This window comes from Anthonomus grandis, chromosome 12, assembly GCF_022605725.1.
Source record: "Anthonomus grandis grandis chromosome 12, icAntGran1.3, whole genome shotgun sequence".
NCBI classification, from domain to species: Eukaryota; Metazoa; Arthropoda; class Insecta; order Coleoptera; family Curculionidae; genus Anthonomus; species Anthonomus grandis.
The window spans coordinates 1579963-1595282 of NC_065557.1; the positions used below are offsets into that span (position 1 = coordinate 1579963).

Here is a 15320-nt window from a genome sequence, read left to right on the forward strand (position 1 = left end):
GTACCAGAAAAAAATTGTAATATTTCTCCCGTAATGTGTCTAATTAAACCCGAAAAACACCATTTTATACGCGTCGTCCTGTATAAATGAGGATTCATTAATTTGCATTTTAAGTTCTGTGATTGTTATTAGTTTGAGTGCTAATTATTATTTATATTAAATGAATTTTGTAGTGGTCAATAGGGCCGTTCAAATACAAATAAACAAATAAAGTTTATCTTTTAATTTCACTTTCATTTCCTATTTTAATTCACTCAAAACGATATGACCTTAAATATTATGATTTTTACTCGTTATCCGGGGCGCTGGCTTGCGTAATGAACACTGGTTGCGCGGAATTTTGTTGAGCAACCTATAATAATTATGTTTTTTTTTATATTAATTTTTTTAATAAATTTAGGTCTAAGCTTACTTGTACGACTTGCTGGGGCGAGCTGGTGGCAGCAATCGGTGCCTGAATAATCACAGGCTGTGAAGAGTTACCTTGCAACTGTAACTTGATCATTTGTAACTGTTGGGGCGTAAGTTGAATCTAGAAAACAACATTTAAAAATCAATATTGATTAGTGTAAAAAAATAAAGAAGAGTTAAACAAACAAATTTATCTTATTAAGATTGATCACCCAAAATTTTCATCGAATCATAATTAGTTCAAGCCTCACTTCTTAAAATCCTATTCGCACAATAAAACATTTCCACCTTCTTTCCTACCTTATTAATAAATAATGTTAAATTTTAAAATAGTTGCCTAATTTATCCTTATTTCTGAAACTTAATTTTGAATTGAATACTAAAGCACTTACTGGTATTTGTTGAATCTCCCCACTAGGCGTCACAATTTGCTGAATAATTTGCACATTTCCCGTCTGATTTTGGGAAATCGTCTGACCGCCAGTCTGCAAAATAATCGGGGTTTGTGTGCCGTCATTGGCCCCAGCATTTGAAGCAGTCTAAAAAAAAAAAAATTAAAAACCCTCTTTAGCCCTTAAAAATTAATCACCTGTTCTACGGCACTCACTTGTACAGTTTGCACTTGGGGCTGCTGTACAATTTGAATGGTCTGTTGGGGCTGTGCCACAGTCGTAGCGGTAGTGGTCGTAGATGTTGTCGGGGAGGAACTTTGCTGCAGGTTTGCGTGGTGCTGTTGGGCCAGTTGGAAATAGTAGTGAACCTAAATGGAGTGGAAGAAATAATTGTCCATTTTCCCCAACTATAACATGCCTTTAAATATAAAATTAAGTGAAGTATTTAGTGTTTTCTAACCTGATCGGTGCTCCTTTGGCCCTCCTCTCTTCTTGCCGGTTTAATATCCTCCCTAGGCACAATATCAATCAAAAAATCAAACTGATCATACTTAGCTATGGCCATTGCAATGTCATTCCTCTAAAAACCAGAATTATTTCTTTAAATAAAGACTCATATTACAACACTTACTTGTAAAGTTCTCCTCTTGTTATCCTCAGTATGGATCCATGCCCTTAATGTTAACTCATGGATAAATATCTCGACGGCTTTGGCGAACAATAGTGGGGCCTCTGCACTGATCATTTTAACATCCTCGTCTAGTTTCATGATTTTTTTGATTCTTGCCAGAGGCAGAGCTTGTTGCTTCAGATCTAACTAAAATTTCTCTTTCACCAATTGCTTATATTAGGAATTTCAATATACCTGACGTATGGCTTGTATTTCTTCCATTGCTTTAGGCCAGAAGTTCTTTAAAGATAGTTGGGACTCAGTGAGAGCTAGCCCGTCAGTTTCTGTATTGGACCCATCGGATTTCTCTGGTTCAGTGCCATCACTGGAAATTCTACTTTGAAAAGGGTTGTTTTGGAAATGAAGATACTTACGCGTTCACAAAGAACACCGAGGTAGCCATTTTTGGTTTCTAATTGCTAAAATTTGATGTGTTTCGGGGAGATATTGTTCAGTCACTCTTTTTAACCTTAGTTTTCTGAACAGTTTGATCCTGCTTCAAGTTCCTTTTAGGGAGTTTTTCCTCTTCTGAATCGCTGTCTGTTAGGTCCTCCTCTTCCTTCTCGAGCACCTCAGAGGGCTCTTAAAGGGAAAATGATGATTTTTCCAGGGACGTTTGAGAAAAACTTACCAGAATCAGCGTTCACCAGTTCGGTTAAGAATGCGTTAACGTCTTTTTGTATTGTTTTTAAAGTAACCCGATATTGTAGGAGGTCTTCTAGGGACGCTAATGGGGCATTAATTTCCTTAATAACGCGGTTTTTTTCGGAAAATTTAAATGTTATGGACATCGTCAACAACAATATGTGAAAAACCGTGACATTTGTTTGACGTTTATTGACAAGTGACATTGACACATGCCATTTGTGGTTGGCCACTGTTGCCTTCTATTGGGATTAAGCGATTAAAAGATTGTCTGATATTTGCTTAATAATGATAATAATTATTGTATTTGTTATATGTTATTAGTAATAATTTGGCTTTAGTGTAAAGTGTGTACTCACCGTGCAGGGCAAAGTCTTTATTTTTTAGTTGATAAAATAGGAAACTTTTAGCGTTTTCGTTGGTTTATAACAGGGGACGCTACAAACTATTGATTTTAAATTTTTGGCCGTTTATAACCACGATAATTTGCGATGATGCCAAATATTATTATTCTCCTCATAGCTTATATTTTTTAATGTTTTTTAAATGTTTGCAATAATTACTAATATCGTTAATATATAGACAATGGCTTTGTTATTAATTAAAAGAAAAGATAATGAATAGGGGGAATTCCTTGCTTAGTAAATATCAAACGTGACAGCGTTGATCATAATTTCTTGCAACGATTTGCAATACGTGCGTTGCCAAATCATGACTGAAATAGTTAGTAGATCACACGACTGTAATGCCCTTAAAGCTTCCTTAAAGGCCTTAAAATAACTAAAGTTACAGCGATAACTTCATACAGAATCAACACTCTTCTGAAAAACTGTCAACTTGACAACGCTGCTTCAGTATTTCCTTTTTTTTTTAAATTCCTTCCACATTCTCTCTCTTGCTCATCATTCGCGTTCAGTGTAGGAAGTCGCGTGCGTGCGAGTAGCGTAACAATAACGTCGCGAATATTCCGAACTTGAAGGAAAATATGTCCGCGTAAAAAAAACATGTTTCCCGTGCATTTTTTCCCAATTTTATGAATGAAAACCGTCCTGACGGTTAAGTGACCAGCAAGTGTTTCGATCATGGTGGAACTGGATTTTAGCTCAGTGGGTGAGTAATTCCTAATGGAAATGTCGCCACCCCTAGTGAGTAGTAACTAAGGGCGGTATTGACATTTCGCCAGGCCTGCTGTGTTGTTCTTTTCGCAATTCAGTTGTTTTAATGTTGTTTGTGGGTCCTAAAAGGCCTTTTTGGGTTTAAAACAATGTGAGGAATGAGGATGAGGGTGCTTGTGGATTCTTTAGGGGTGGAATAATAATTGAGAGATAATTTGACAGGTCAGCTGGAATGTGTGGGTGTGAGGTGTACACCCTGTTAGGAAAACTCCTTATTGTTGAACTGCACTGTATACATTTCATTTATAAAATAATAATGAAAATCTACCTACTTCAATCAAGGGGCTTTCGATGACAATCCTTAAATATTTCTCTGTTTTTTTTGAATGCCTGAAATATTAGCACTCAAACTTTATTATTTTTTTTAAATGATTCATTGCATTAATGTGGAAAAAATCCATACTGATATTATAATACAAATAACATGGTTTTGAAGCCCTAACATGCTTCAAACAATAAACAGCTATGGGGAATCTTCTCGGAATTCCAACATTAGAAGGTGAAAAGATTCATTAGAACATGTATTTTTTGGGGTTATTATAGACAATATCCACAAGATTACTCACAGTTTTTAATATGACCTCAGTTTATACCTGTTTTACCTCTCCTAAGGGAGGAATATATACATAGTATTCCATAAAAATTTCTCTGCTTCATAACTTTTTACTATACATAACCTATAAACGTCAATTGTTTGACATCTGTCATTTGTCAACTTACTCATCACATTTTCTAATATTTTCTCAGTTTATGCATTTTGTGGATGATCTTCAAGGCGAATAATGCTAAAATAAACATAATCCAATAAAAACATCTTTTACCCCTTTTGAAACTTCCCAAATTACATAACCTATAAATTTGAATTTTTTGACAGTTTTGACACTGTTAGCTTTACCCTAACCCTACTTATTGCCACTTTAGAGCAAAAAAAAAAAACATATTCAATAATTCTGTTGTAAAATGTTAACTAAGGAAAAAGGCCTTGAGAAATGCTCCCTTTGGCAGACCCTAAACATTTTAAAAGGAAAAGGAAAATTCCAAATTATTGCATTCAGAAGAGTGAAAGAAATTATGACAATTTTCCAAGCAGTCAAGGTTATTGTTGTCTCTTTCTAACTAATTTCAATTGCCTGGAAGAGTGAGAGAGATAATGGCATTTGTCCAGGCAGTTGAGTGTATTTTTGTTTCTTTCTAATCAATTTCAAGGGCCTGGAAAATTGAGAGACATAATGATGATGAACCTCCAGGCAGTTGACTGTATTTTCATCTCGTTCTAACCAATTTCAACTGCCTTGAAGTGTGAAAGAAATTATGACAATGTTCCAAGCAGTCGAGGACATTTATGTCTCTTTTTCACTAATTCCAACTGACTGGAAGAAATCATGGCATTTGTCCAGGCAGTTGAGTGTATTTTTATCTCTTTCTAACCAATTTCGGCAGCCTGGAAGAATGAAAGAAATTATGACAATTTTTCAAGGAGTCAAGAACATTTATGTCTCATGTTCAGTATTTCTATTCCCTGGAAGAGTGAAAGAAATTATGACAGTTCTCCAAGCAGTTGCTCTTGCTATTTATGTCTCTTTTTAACTAATTCCAATTGCCTGGAAGAGTTAGTGAGATTGTCCAGGCAGTGGAGTGTATATTTATCTCTTTCTAACCAATTTCGACTGCCTGGAAGAATGAAAGAAATTATGACAATGTTCCAAGCAGTCGAGGACATTTATGTCTCTTTTTAACTAATTCCAACTGCCTGGAAGAAATAATGGCATTTGTCCAGGCAGTTGAGTGTATTTTTATCTCTTTCTAACCAATTTCGGCAGCCTGGAAGAGTGAAAGAAATTATGACAATTTTTCAAGCAGTCAAGAACATTTATGTCTCATGTTCATTAAGTATTTCTATTCCCTGGAAAATTGAAAGAAATTATGACAGTTCTCCAAGCAGTTGCTCTTTATGTTTTGCTCTTGCTATTTATGTCTCTTTTTAACTAATTCTAATTGCCTGGAAGAGTGAGTGGGATTGTCCAATCAGTGGAGTGTATATTTATCTCTTTCTAACCAATTTCGACTGCCTGGAAGAATGAAAAAAATTATGACAATTTTTTAAGCAGTCTAGAACATTTATGTCTCTTTTTAACTAATTTCAACTGCATGGAAGAGTGAGAGAAACTCTAAAAATATTTCTAGACAGTTTTCTGTGACTTATTCAACTAATTCAACTTATATAACTAATTCAACTGCCTAGAAAAGTGAGAGACATAATGGCAAGCTTTTTAAAAGCAAGCATAGACCTTTTGAGATTGCACCAAAAGGAAAAAAAACATTACTCGGTTGTACCTGCTGCATTCAGATTTGTATATTTATGGTCTAAAATTAGAGAGTTTGCTCGACTAAAACGGCCAAAAAGCGGGAACTGACATGGAACAGCGACTTCACTAATAATAAAGTGTGTGAAGATATCCAGGAACAAATTTGGATTGGTGCCAAACCTCGAATAGTCAAAAAGGGTCTTAATTAAGTAATGCTAACTATATCCCATTTAAGTTTGGAAACTATTACAATAATACGTCAGATCTGTCAGATTTTTATTTATCTATCAAAACTGTCAAATTTTCTAGGCATGGTTCATGACGCTCTTAGAAAAGTTGGGTTATTACCTAAGTCTAGTAGTGAGCAAAGATAAAATGATTAAATTAAGTTTTAGTTGACTTAATTTAACCAGTCTTACAGTTTTAGACAGTTGCTTTAATACGTCATATTGACATTTAATCACAACTGTCAAAAGGGAAAACGTCAAACGCACTTTGTCAAGATTATAAATGGAAAAGCAATATGGCGGACGATTGGCACACTTATGTTGATTTCGTTCCTCGGATGTACATACCTTAAAATGAGGATGATAAAAATGTATGGGGATTTAAAAAGGTTCTCGGTGGTACCTGCTCTTTGTATAACAAACCTGACGACAACACCTGGCCGGCAGACACACTCGAAAATTAAAATTTAAGACCCCGGACCATCGGTCGTTTGGGGTTTCTGCTTGGCCATGCGGCACGTGTTTTCTACTGCTTAGGAACATCTGCCTCGGGTATTCTTGTCTTGCCTTTGAAGTTCTTCACTTTTATTATCGACCCGAAATAATAATAATAAGAACTTCTATAGTTGTCCCCTTGAACCGTTTCTAACCTCGAATTCGTCACTTTTCCGACAAGGAGGAAAAATCCAATTTCACGCCCGAAAGTTTTCCCAAGAGTATATTCCAGGATAAATCGGATCTCCAGTTGAGGCGACTAATAAAAAAGCATAAATTTCCAGTGAGAAAATGTGAATATCAGCTGGAATAATCCTTTGACAAATATCAGATGGCACTCTCAATGGAAATCTGATATTTATTTCTCCGTTTCTGATGGCTTTCAGCCAACATTCGGCGCGTTATATTAGTCAGTATACAGAGTGATCCTTTGATGATTACCTTTTAATTTCTATGTAAAATTTCAAGAAATTTGATTGACCACATGTGGATCGAAGTTCAAAGGGAATGTCTGGTCTTCAAGGTAATCACTCACTTATAAGTCCAATATCTCAAGAACTAGCAGGAATATTCTCATAAAAGAAAAATCATCGTATTCAGAAGAATATTCTTTATAAATGTTCTTTATGGTGTAATCTATTCTAAGGAACAATTTCAGAACTATTAGTACTTTTAGGTACTAATAGTTCTGAACGGCTTGCCCAAGTATAATGTTTGATCTTCAAGGTAACTGATCACTTCAAAGTCCAATATCTCAAAAACTAGTAAAGGCATTTTTATGAATTAAAAAGTAGGATATTTAAAAAAGTAGGCTGTACAAATGTCGTTTAGGGTCTAAAGTTGTCCAAGTAATATTATGAAAGATATCAGGCTTTTTATCTAGTAGAGTCCAAAGGGACCGTTTAGTCTTCAAAGTGATTACTCATTTCAAAGTTCAATATCATAAAAAGTGCTCAACATATTCATATGAAACAAAAAGCAGTATATTTAGAAATGTGTTCTGTACAAATGTTGTCTAAGGTCTAAAGTTGTCCAAGTAATATTTTGGGAGATATATAACCGGAAGTGCCACCACCTTGGCAATCCTCCTTTAAAAAAAAGTTGAACTTGCTTACGGCGGTCGATAACTCAAAAAGGCGTTAAAGTCCGTAGTTATTTGCCATTATCGTATCTCGAAATGCATAAATAACAGTTGGTGCAACGACTGCAATAATAATAATGGCCCCTCGACTGATAAATTGTTATTGATAACAGGAAACAAGAAAATTGACATTGTTCGTCTGTGAGTGAGAGTGTGAACGAACGACTCCGTGGTATATATATGTTGACCTTGATTGAATTTTTTTCTTGCAGGAGCCGTTCCGGATGAGGGAGTACCTGATATGACGAGACTGACCGTCCTGGACGAGGCGGTGATCAACAAGAATCTCAAAGTCCGATACATCCGGGATAAGATTTACGTATCCTTTTATGCCTTTTACACATAAACGAACTTCACAAATTCACTTCATAGGTCAGGTTCATTGTTAGTACAAATAACGCGGTACTTTCTAGACCTTGTTTTGACCTTTAGGCCTTCTTAAATCGACGCAGGTTTACCGCAGTTATAATTATCGAGAGAAATCCTGCCGTCTGAAATAACAGCAGCAGCAGCAGCAGCAGCTGCCGAATGATTTTAATCAATTCGTTATTATAAGGTTTCAGTGGGTCCAGGTGCAACCCAATCCCACCCAGATAACCTTTACATAAATATTTATTTGTCAGCGGTCATTAAGGCCAAAAAGAGACAAAAGAAAATTAAAAATAGTTTATTAAATATTACCATAATGCATGCCATAATTGCATAAATAATTATTAATGTTGCGGTTTTAATAGTGATGCGCTACTTACATGAATGTTGCATTATTAATGACGTCACGGAACTTGGTAAATATTATTTTATATTGAAAAAGTATGATGCAGTGAGAGACATAATGGCAATTTAAAGGCAGTTGAGGCCACTTTCGTTTCTTTCTAACCAGTGCAACTGCCTGTAAGAGTGAGAGAGATGGAAATTTAGAGGCAATTGTCCAGGCAGTGCAGATGAGGCTACTTTTGTCTCTTCATTTGTCTGATAGAGCATAATTTGATAGAGATCGTCCAGAATTCATGGATTTAGGAGTCAAAAGTCCACTTTTTAACTTTCTACCGCATCTCACATTCCAGACACATTTTAGATCACCATGAACTGTTAATAGTTAGAGAAATTATGACTATTCCCCTTTTTTTGTCTCTTACTAATTCCAACTGCCTGGAAGAGTGAGAGACATAATAGCAATTGTCCAGGCAGTTGCCTCTATTGTTGTCTCTTTTTATTAGAATGAATATTATTTTTTACATTAAAAAGTATGGTGCAGACCATCTATTTCTAGACCTCGACTTATTTTTTTTTATATTAAAACAAATTGGTGCAGACCGTCTGTTTCCCACTGTCAAAACTGCACTCGAGGCGCCATCTGCAATAACGTGTTGAACAGAAATGGTTGCCTAACTGAATTCAATATGGCCGCCCATTGTTGTGTTTAGTACTATTTTTTAGTTTTAATTTGTTTTTTAATTAAGTTTTCTTATTATTTTAAGTAAATTGATGGCTGTATTTATAAATAACAGTTTCGCTTGTCCTTGAGATGTTTTTGGTGTTTTGACTAAATTGGTCCCTGTTATTTAAAAATCAATTTAAATGTGAGTGTTTTGTTTGGTAAGTTGATACTGATTAATTATTTATTGATTTCAAATAAGTGACTAAGTGTTTAAAAATGAACGTTGCAACCGGAATTCCCTTGCCGAAACCGGTCGAATGACAAACCTGCCTGAAATGTTCAATGAAACGATGATTTCATTCAAGAAAACCATTTATTACTATGACCAGGGAAAGTTGCAAAATATTTAATGACTCACAATTGGTACCCCAAGCAGTTTATAATTAATTTAAAGTCTGCATAAGCATTAATAGTCCCTTTATTGCATGCCCTATTAGGAGGTTTTAATAAGTCTCGTCATATTTTGCACGTAAGCTTGGCAACACTGTGAGCGACTATTCATGAACCAGTGACGTCACATGCTTAGTGACATCATCAGATCAAAAACTAATATATTTTTGTATTCAAAACTTCAAAAATAATTTCCGATAGGGATTTATGGTCCGCCTTTGGCAACATTATGCACGACCCAAGGACTTTTCCAAGGTCACGGTGAGTTTTAACCTAGTGACGTCACAGTATAGGCCTACGTGACATTTACTTGACTTGGTTGAAATTAGACAGTAAAGTTACTTTTGATTTAAATCAAAGTTGTCAAGATTTCTGTATAGTGCATTAAAATCAGTTTCACCTGTCAAGTAAATGTCAACTTGTCATTGAAAAGAGGGTTTTAATGAGCAGCAAATGCCGTTAAAATATTGACGATTTTGTCAAAAATCAGGAAGTTTCAGTTACTTGCGGTTAAATAGGAAGCGCAAAAAACTCCTTAAAATTCTCTGTATTATGTCAAGCTGACATTTATTTGACAAGTGACAGTTTAAATTGATTTTAATTTATTAGTTTTTGAGATATTTTAGTTTAGTCTAACCTTCTATCGAGACCTCTCCAACACAAACTGTTGTAGAGCCAAAACTATTAGAGATACCGACTTTATTCAAAGGACATAATTTGAAGGCCATTTATGTACCTTTAATTCAGTTTTTGTTTCACTTCTTTATTTTTATTCATTTTTGAGATATTTTAGTTTGGAGTTTAGTCTAACCTTCTATTGGGGGACCTCTCTAACATAAACTGATATAGAGCAAAAACTATTAGAGATATCGATTTTATGCAAAGGACAGATTTTCGCACATTTGTCAAACACCATCGTCATGGCCATCTAGATCTTAAGCATTAAAGTCAATTTTAACTGTCACCTGTCAAGTAAATGTCAACTTGTCATATGTCAATGAAAAGAGGGTTTTAATGAGCAGCAAATGCCGTTAAAATATTGACGATTTTGTCAAAAATCAGGAAGTTTCAGTTTACTTGTGGTTAAATAGGAAGCGCGAAAAACTCCCTAAAATTCTCTGTATTATGTCAAGCTGACATTTACTTGACAAGTGGCAGTTAAAATTGATTATAATTTATTAGTTTTTGAGATATTTTAGTTTAGTCTAACCTTCTATCGAGACCTCTCCAACACAAACTGTTGTAGAGCCAAAACTATTAGAGATACCGACTTTATTCAAAGGACATAATTTGAAGGCCATTTATGTACCTTTAATTCAGTTTTTGTTTCACTTCTTTATTTTTATTAGTTTTTGAGATATTTTAGTTTGAAGTTTAATCTAACCTTCAATTGGGGGATCTCTCCAGCATAAGCTCATACCTTTAATTCAGTTTTTGTTTCACTTTTTTATATTTTGAAATTTTTGAGATATTTTAGTTTGAAGTTTAGTCTAACCTTCTATTGGGGGACCTCTCTAACATAAGCTCATGTAGAGCCAAAACTATTAGAGATATCGATTTTATGCAAAGGACAGATTTTCGCACATTTATCAAACACCATCGTCATGGCCATCTAGATCTTAGGCATTAAAGTGAATTTTAACTGTCACCTGTCAAGTAAATGTCAACTTGTCTTATGGCCTTGTGACGTCACTAATTCAATTACTTCTTCCAAATTAATTAACGTTAAATTTCAACGTTAACGTATTGGTTGAATCATTAAAGTGCCGTGCAAAAGTTATTTTAGGGCTCATTAAATCTCTCCATTCAGAAATAACCGTGGGTCACGGACGAGATTTCTAAAATTAACCGTATAATAGCGAAAATAGATGTTTGTTTATGTTTTGGGTGTATTTATTTATTTTGTGATGGTATTCGAGCCCTTAAAGATGGAATTAAAAATAAACAATACGTACTATGACGTCATCTTAAGAGAGGTTCTTTAGTAGAACCAATAAATTATGAAGAGGACCTCAATGAACATTCTTTCAGCGTGACTCATTAATGGGTTTTCTGGTTTAATCTGCGATCCGTTCGATTTTCGGTACGTAGAAACGGATTATGAATAAGGAGGTTTAAATATATAATATACCTTATTTAAGTCAGATATATATGCCAGAAGACTGTATAGTTCATTAACTGACAAAGAATTTTCACTTTAATCAATAATTCCCTTTGGCACTTTATTACATCGCAAAAGTAGTGGATCTCTTTTAAATTCCTTTTAAGATTATCTGACTCATCCCACGGGATCGGGTTAACTTGTGGAACCCTTAAGGGAGTGCGATTTCGACGACGTTAAATGGATCAAGGACAATAAAATGCACCTCGTTGATTTTGTCGTTTTGTCCTATTTAAGACAGATTTTGTACAGATTTTGACATTTTGTACAACACTGTTCATTTTTCTCACTCAAATTGCTGCGCCGATTTAGTCCATATTTGACCTATTTTTAGCTGAAAAACAACCCGACAATTAAAAAGGAAAAATGGGCTTTTAGTCCTATTCCTGTCAATAGTCACAGTTTTCCTTTCATCTTCGTTATCCATTGTGCGGGAGCACTGCTCCCGGCCATTTTCCCATTTCTTGCTATTTACGGCGTCTGATGTTTAGCCTGTTGTTCCAGTTTTTTCTCTCTTTTTAGTATGTGGGGTTTTAAAGAGACGACTGCGGCCAAGAATACTTTATTTATCAAGTCTATTGTCTTACTGGGTTTTCTCAGTTTTTTAGGGAAAAACGCTGAAATAGGTGCCTAATGAATTTAATAATTGAAGAATCTACGTACAAATTTTTATTGGAAAAAAAACATTAATTTTTCAAAAATATTTTTTTTTCTCTATACCCTGTATATTTTTCAAAAAACCCTGAAATAGGTGTCCAATGAATTTAAATGAAGAACCCGTATACAAATTTTCAGGTCTTTAGGTGCCCTGGTTTTTGAGTTATGGCCATTTTCTCAATTTATTAGAAAAAAAATATTAATTTTTGAAAAATATTTTTTTTTCTCTACACCCTGTACATTTTTCAAAAAACCCTAAAATAGGTGTCTAATGAATTTAAATGAAGAACCCGTATACAAATTTTCAGGTCTTTAGGTGCCCTGGTTTTTGAGTTATGGCCATTTTCTCAATTTATTAGAAAAAAAATATTAATTTTTGAAAAATATTTTTTTTTCTCTACACCCTGTACATTTTTCAAAAAACTCTAAAATAGGTGTCTAATGAATTTAAATGAAGAACCCGTATACAAATTTTCAGGTCTTTAGGTGCCCTAGTTTTTGAGTTATGGCCATTTTCTCAATTTATTAGAAAAAAAATATTAATTTTTCAAAAATATTTTTTTTTCTCTACACCCTGTACATTTTTCAAAAAACCCTAAAATAGGTGTTTAATGAATTTAAATGAAGAACCCGTATACAAATTTTCAGGTCTTTAGGTGCCCTGGTTTTTGAGTTATGGCCATTTTCTGAATTTATTGGAAAAAAAACATTAATTTTTCAAAAATATTTTTTTTTCTCTACACCCTGTATATTTTTCAAAAAACTCTGAAATAGGTGTCCAATGAATTTAAATGAAGAACCCGTATACAAATTTTCAGGTCTTTAGGTGCCCTGGTTTTTGAGTTATGGCCATTTTCTGAATTTATTGGAAAAAAAACATTAATTTTTCAAAAATATTTTTTTTTCTCTATACCCTGTATATTTTTCAAAAAACTCTGAAATAGGTGTCCAATGAATTTAAATGAAGAACCCGTATACAAATTTTCAGGTCTTTAGGTGCCCTGGTTTTTGAGTTATGGCCATTTTCTCAATTTATTAGAAAAAAAATATTAATTTTTCAAAAATATTTTTTTTTCTCTACACCCTGTACATTTTTCAAAAAACCCTAAAATAGGTGTCCAATGAATTTAAATGAAGAACCCGTATACAAATTTTCAGGTCTTTAGGTGCCCTGGTTTTTGAGTTATGGCCATTTTCTCAATTTATTAGAAAAAAAATATTAATTTTTCAAAAATATTTTTTTTTCTCTACACCCTGTACATTTTTCAAAAAACCCTAAAATAGGTGTCCAATGAATTTAAATGAAGAACCCGTATACAAATTTTCAGGTCTTTAGGTGCCCTGGTTTTTGAGTTATGGCCATTTTCTCAATTTATTAGAAAAAAAATATTAATTTTTCAAAAATATTTTTTTTTCTCTACACCCTGTACATTTTTCAAAAAACCCTAAAATAGGTGTTTAATGAATTTAAATGAAGAACCCGTATACAAATTTTCAGGTCTTTAGGTGCCCTGGTTTTTGAGTTATGGCCATTTTCTGAATTTATTGGAAAAAAAACATTAATTTTTCAAAAATATTTTTTTTTCTCTACACCCTGTATATTTTTCAAAAAACTCTGAAATAGGTGTCCAATGAATTTAAATGAAGAACCCGTATACAAATTTTCAGGTCTTTAGGTGCCCTGGTTTTTGAGTTATGGCCATTTTCTGAATTTATTGGAAAAAAAACATTAATTTTTCAAAAATATTTTTTTTTCTCTATACCCTGTATATTTTTCAAAAAACTCTGAAATAGGTGTCCAATGAATTTAAATGAAGAACCCGTATACAAATTTTCAGGTCTTTAGGTGCCCTGGTTTTTGAGTTATGGCCATTTTCTCAATTTATTAGAAAAAAAATATTAATTTTTCAAAAATATTTTTTTTTCTCTACACCCTGTACATTTTTCAAAAAACCCTAAAATAGGTGTCCAATGAATTTAAATGAAGAACCCGTATACAAATTTTCAGGTCTTTAGGTGCCCTGGTTTTTGAGTTATGGCCATTTTCTGAATTTATTGGAAAAAAAACATTAATTTTTCAAAAATATTTTTTTTTCTCTATACCCTGTATATTTTTCAAAAAACTCTGAAATAGGTGTCCAATGAATTTAAATGAAGAACCCGTATACAAATTTTCAGGTCTTTAGGTGCCCTGGTTTTTGAGTTATGGCCATTTTCTCAATTTATTAGAAAAAAAATATTAATTTTTCAAAAATATTTTTTTTTCTCTACACCCTGTATATTTTTCAAAAAACTCTGAAATAGGTGTCCAATGAATTTAAATGAAGAACCCGTATACAAATTTTCAGGTCTTTAGGTGCCCTGGTTTTTGAGTTATGGCCATTTTCTGAATTTATTGGAAAAAAAACATTAATTTTTCAAAAATATTTTTTTTTCTCTATACCCTGTATATTTTTCAAAAAACTCTGAAATAGGTGTCCAATGAATTTAAATGAAGAACCCGTATACAAATTTTCAGGTCTTTAGGTGCCCTGGTTTTTGAGTTATGGCCATTTTCTCAATTTATTAGAAAAAAAATATTAATTTTTGAAAAATATTTTTTTTTCTCTACACCCTGTACATTTTTCAAAAAACCCTAAAATAGGTGTCTAATGAATTTAAATGAAGAACCCGTATACAAATTTTCAGGTCTTTAGGTGCCCTGGTTTTTGAGTTATGGCCATTTTCTCAATTTATTGGAAAAAAAACATTAATTTTTCAAAAATATTTTTTTTTCTCTATACCCTGTATATTTTTCAAAAAACCCTGAAATAGGTGTCCAATGAATTTAAATGAAGAACCCGTATACAAATTTTCAGGTCTTTAGGTGCCCTGGTTTTTGAGTTATGGCCATTTTCTCAATTTATTAGAAAAAAAATATTAATTTTTGAAAAATATTTTTTTTTCTCTACACCCTGTACATTTTTCAAAAAACCCTAAAATAGGTGTCTAATGAATTTAAATGAAGAACCCGTACACAAATTTTCAGGTCTTTAGGTGCCCTGGTTTTTGAGTTATGGCCATTTTCTCAATTTATTAGAAAAAAAATATTAATTTTTCAAAAATATTTTTTTTTCTCTACACCCTGTACATTTTTCAAAAAACCCTAAAATAGGTGTCTAATGAATTTAAATGAAGAACCCGTATACAAATTTTCAGGTCCCTGGTTTTTG

The 15320-nt window shown here is 33.3% G+C and overlaps 2 protein-coding genes across 4 annotated transcripts in view; one reads left to right on the top strand and one right to left on the bottom strand.

Moving 5' to 3' along the window:
- Positions 1-208: 208 nt before the first annotated feature.
- Positions 209-2310, bottom strand: LOC126742917 (nuclear transcription factor Y subunit gamma). 2 transcript variants are annotated; one of them, XM_050449789.1, is made up of 9 exons: positions 2105-2310; positions 1848-2055; positions 1669-1798; positions 1435-1620; positions 1264-1383; positions 1019-1171; positions 804-950; positions 413-532; positions 209-352 (listed from the first exon to the last, which is right to left on the bottom strand). In XM_050449789.1, exons 2-9 carry the CDS (start codon positions 1874-1876, stop codon positions 287-289), a joined length of 951 nt encoding a protein of 316 aa, XP_050305746.1. In that variant the 5' UTR covers positions 1877-2055; positions 2105-2310; the 3' UTR covers positions 209-286. The 2 variants fall into 2 exon arrangements, with proteins under 2 accessions (XP_050305746.1, XP_050305744.1); XM_050449787.1 differs by having other exon boundaries at positions 1001-1171; positions 1848-2053; positions 2105-2309.
- A 713-nt stretch (positions 2311-3023) lies between these two features.
- Positions 3024-15320, top strand: part of LOC126742774 (myosin-I heavy chain) — a 106744-nt gene continuing 94447 nt past the window's right edge. For both annotated transcript variants that reach the window (XM_050449560.1, XM_050449561.1), the window contains exons 1-2: positions 3024-3228; positions 7675-7781. In XM_050449560.1, coding sequence (XP_050305517.1) covers positions 3201-3228; positions 7675-7781 — 135 coding nt within the window. In that variant the 5' untranslated portion in view covers positions 3024-3200. The remainder of the gene's footprint in view (positions 3229-7674; positions 7782-15320) is intronic.

Excerpts from the sequence above, each read along its gene's own strand:
- LOC126742917 (XM_050449787.1), bottom strand. The coding sequence starts at position 1,876 with ATGGCTACCTCGGTGTTCTTTGTGAACGC. Across the intron at positions 1,384-1,434 it reads ACAAGAGGAGAACTTTACAA|AGGAATGACATTGCAATGGC; the intron begins GTAAGTGTTGTA and ends TCTGGTTTTTAG. Across the intron at positions 533-803 it reads GGGAGATTCAACAAATACCA|ATTCAACTTACGCCCCAACA; the intron begins GTAAGTGCTTTA and ends GTTGTTTTCTAG.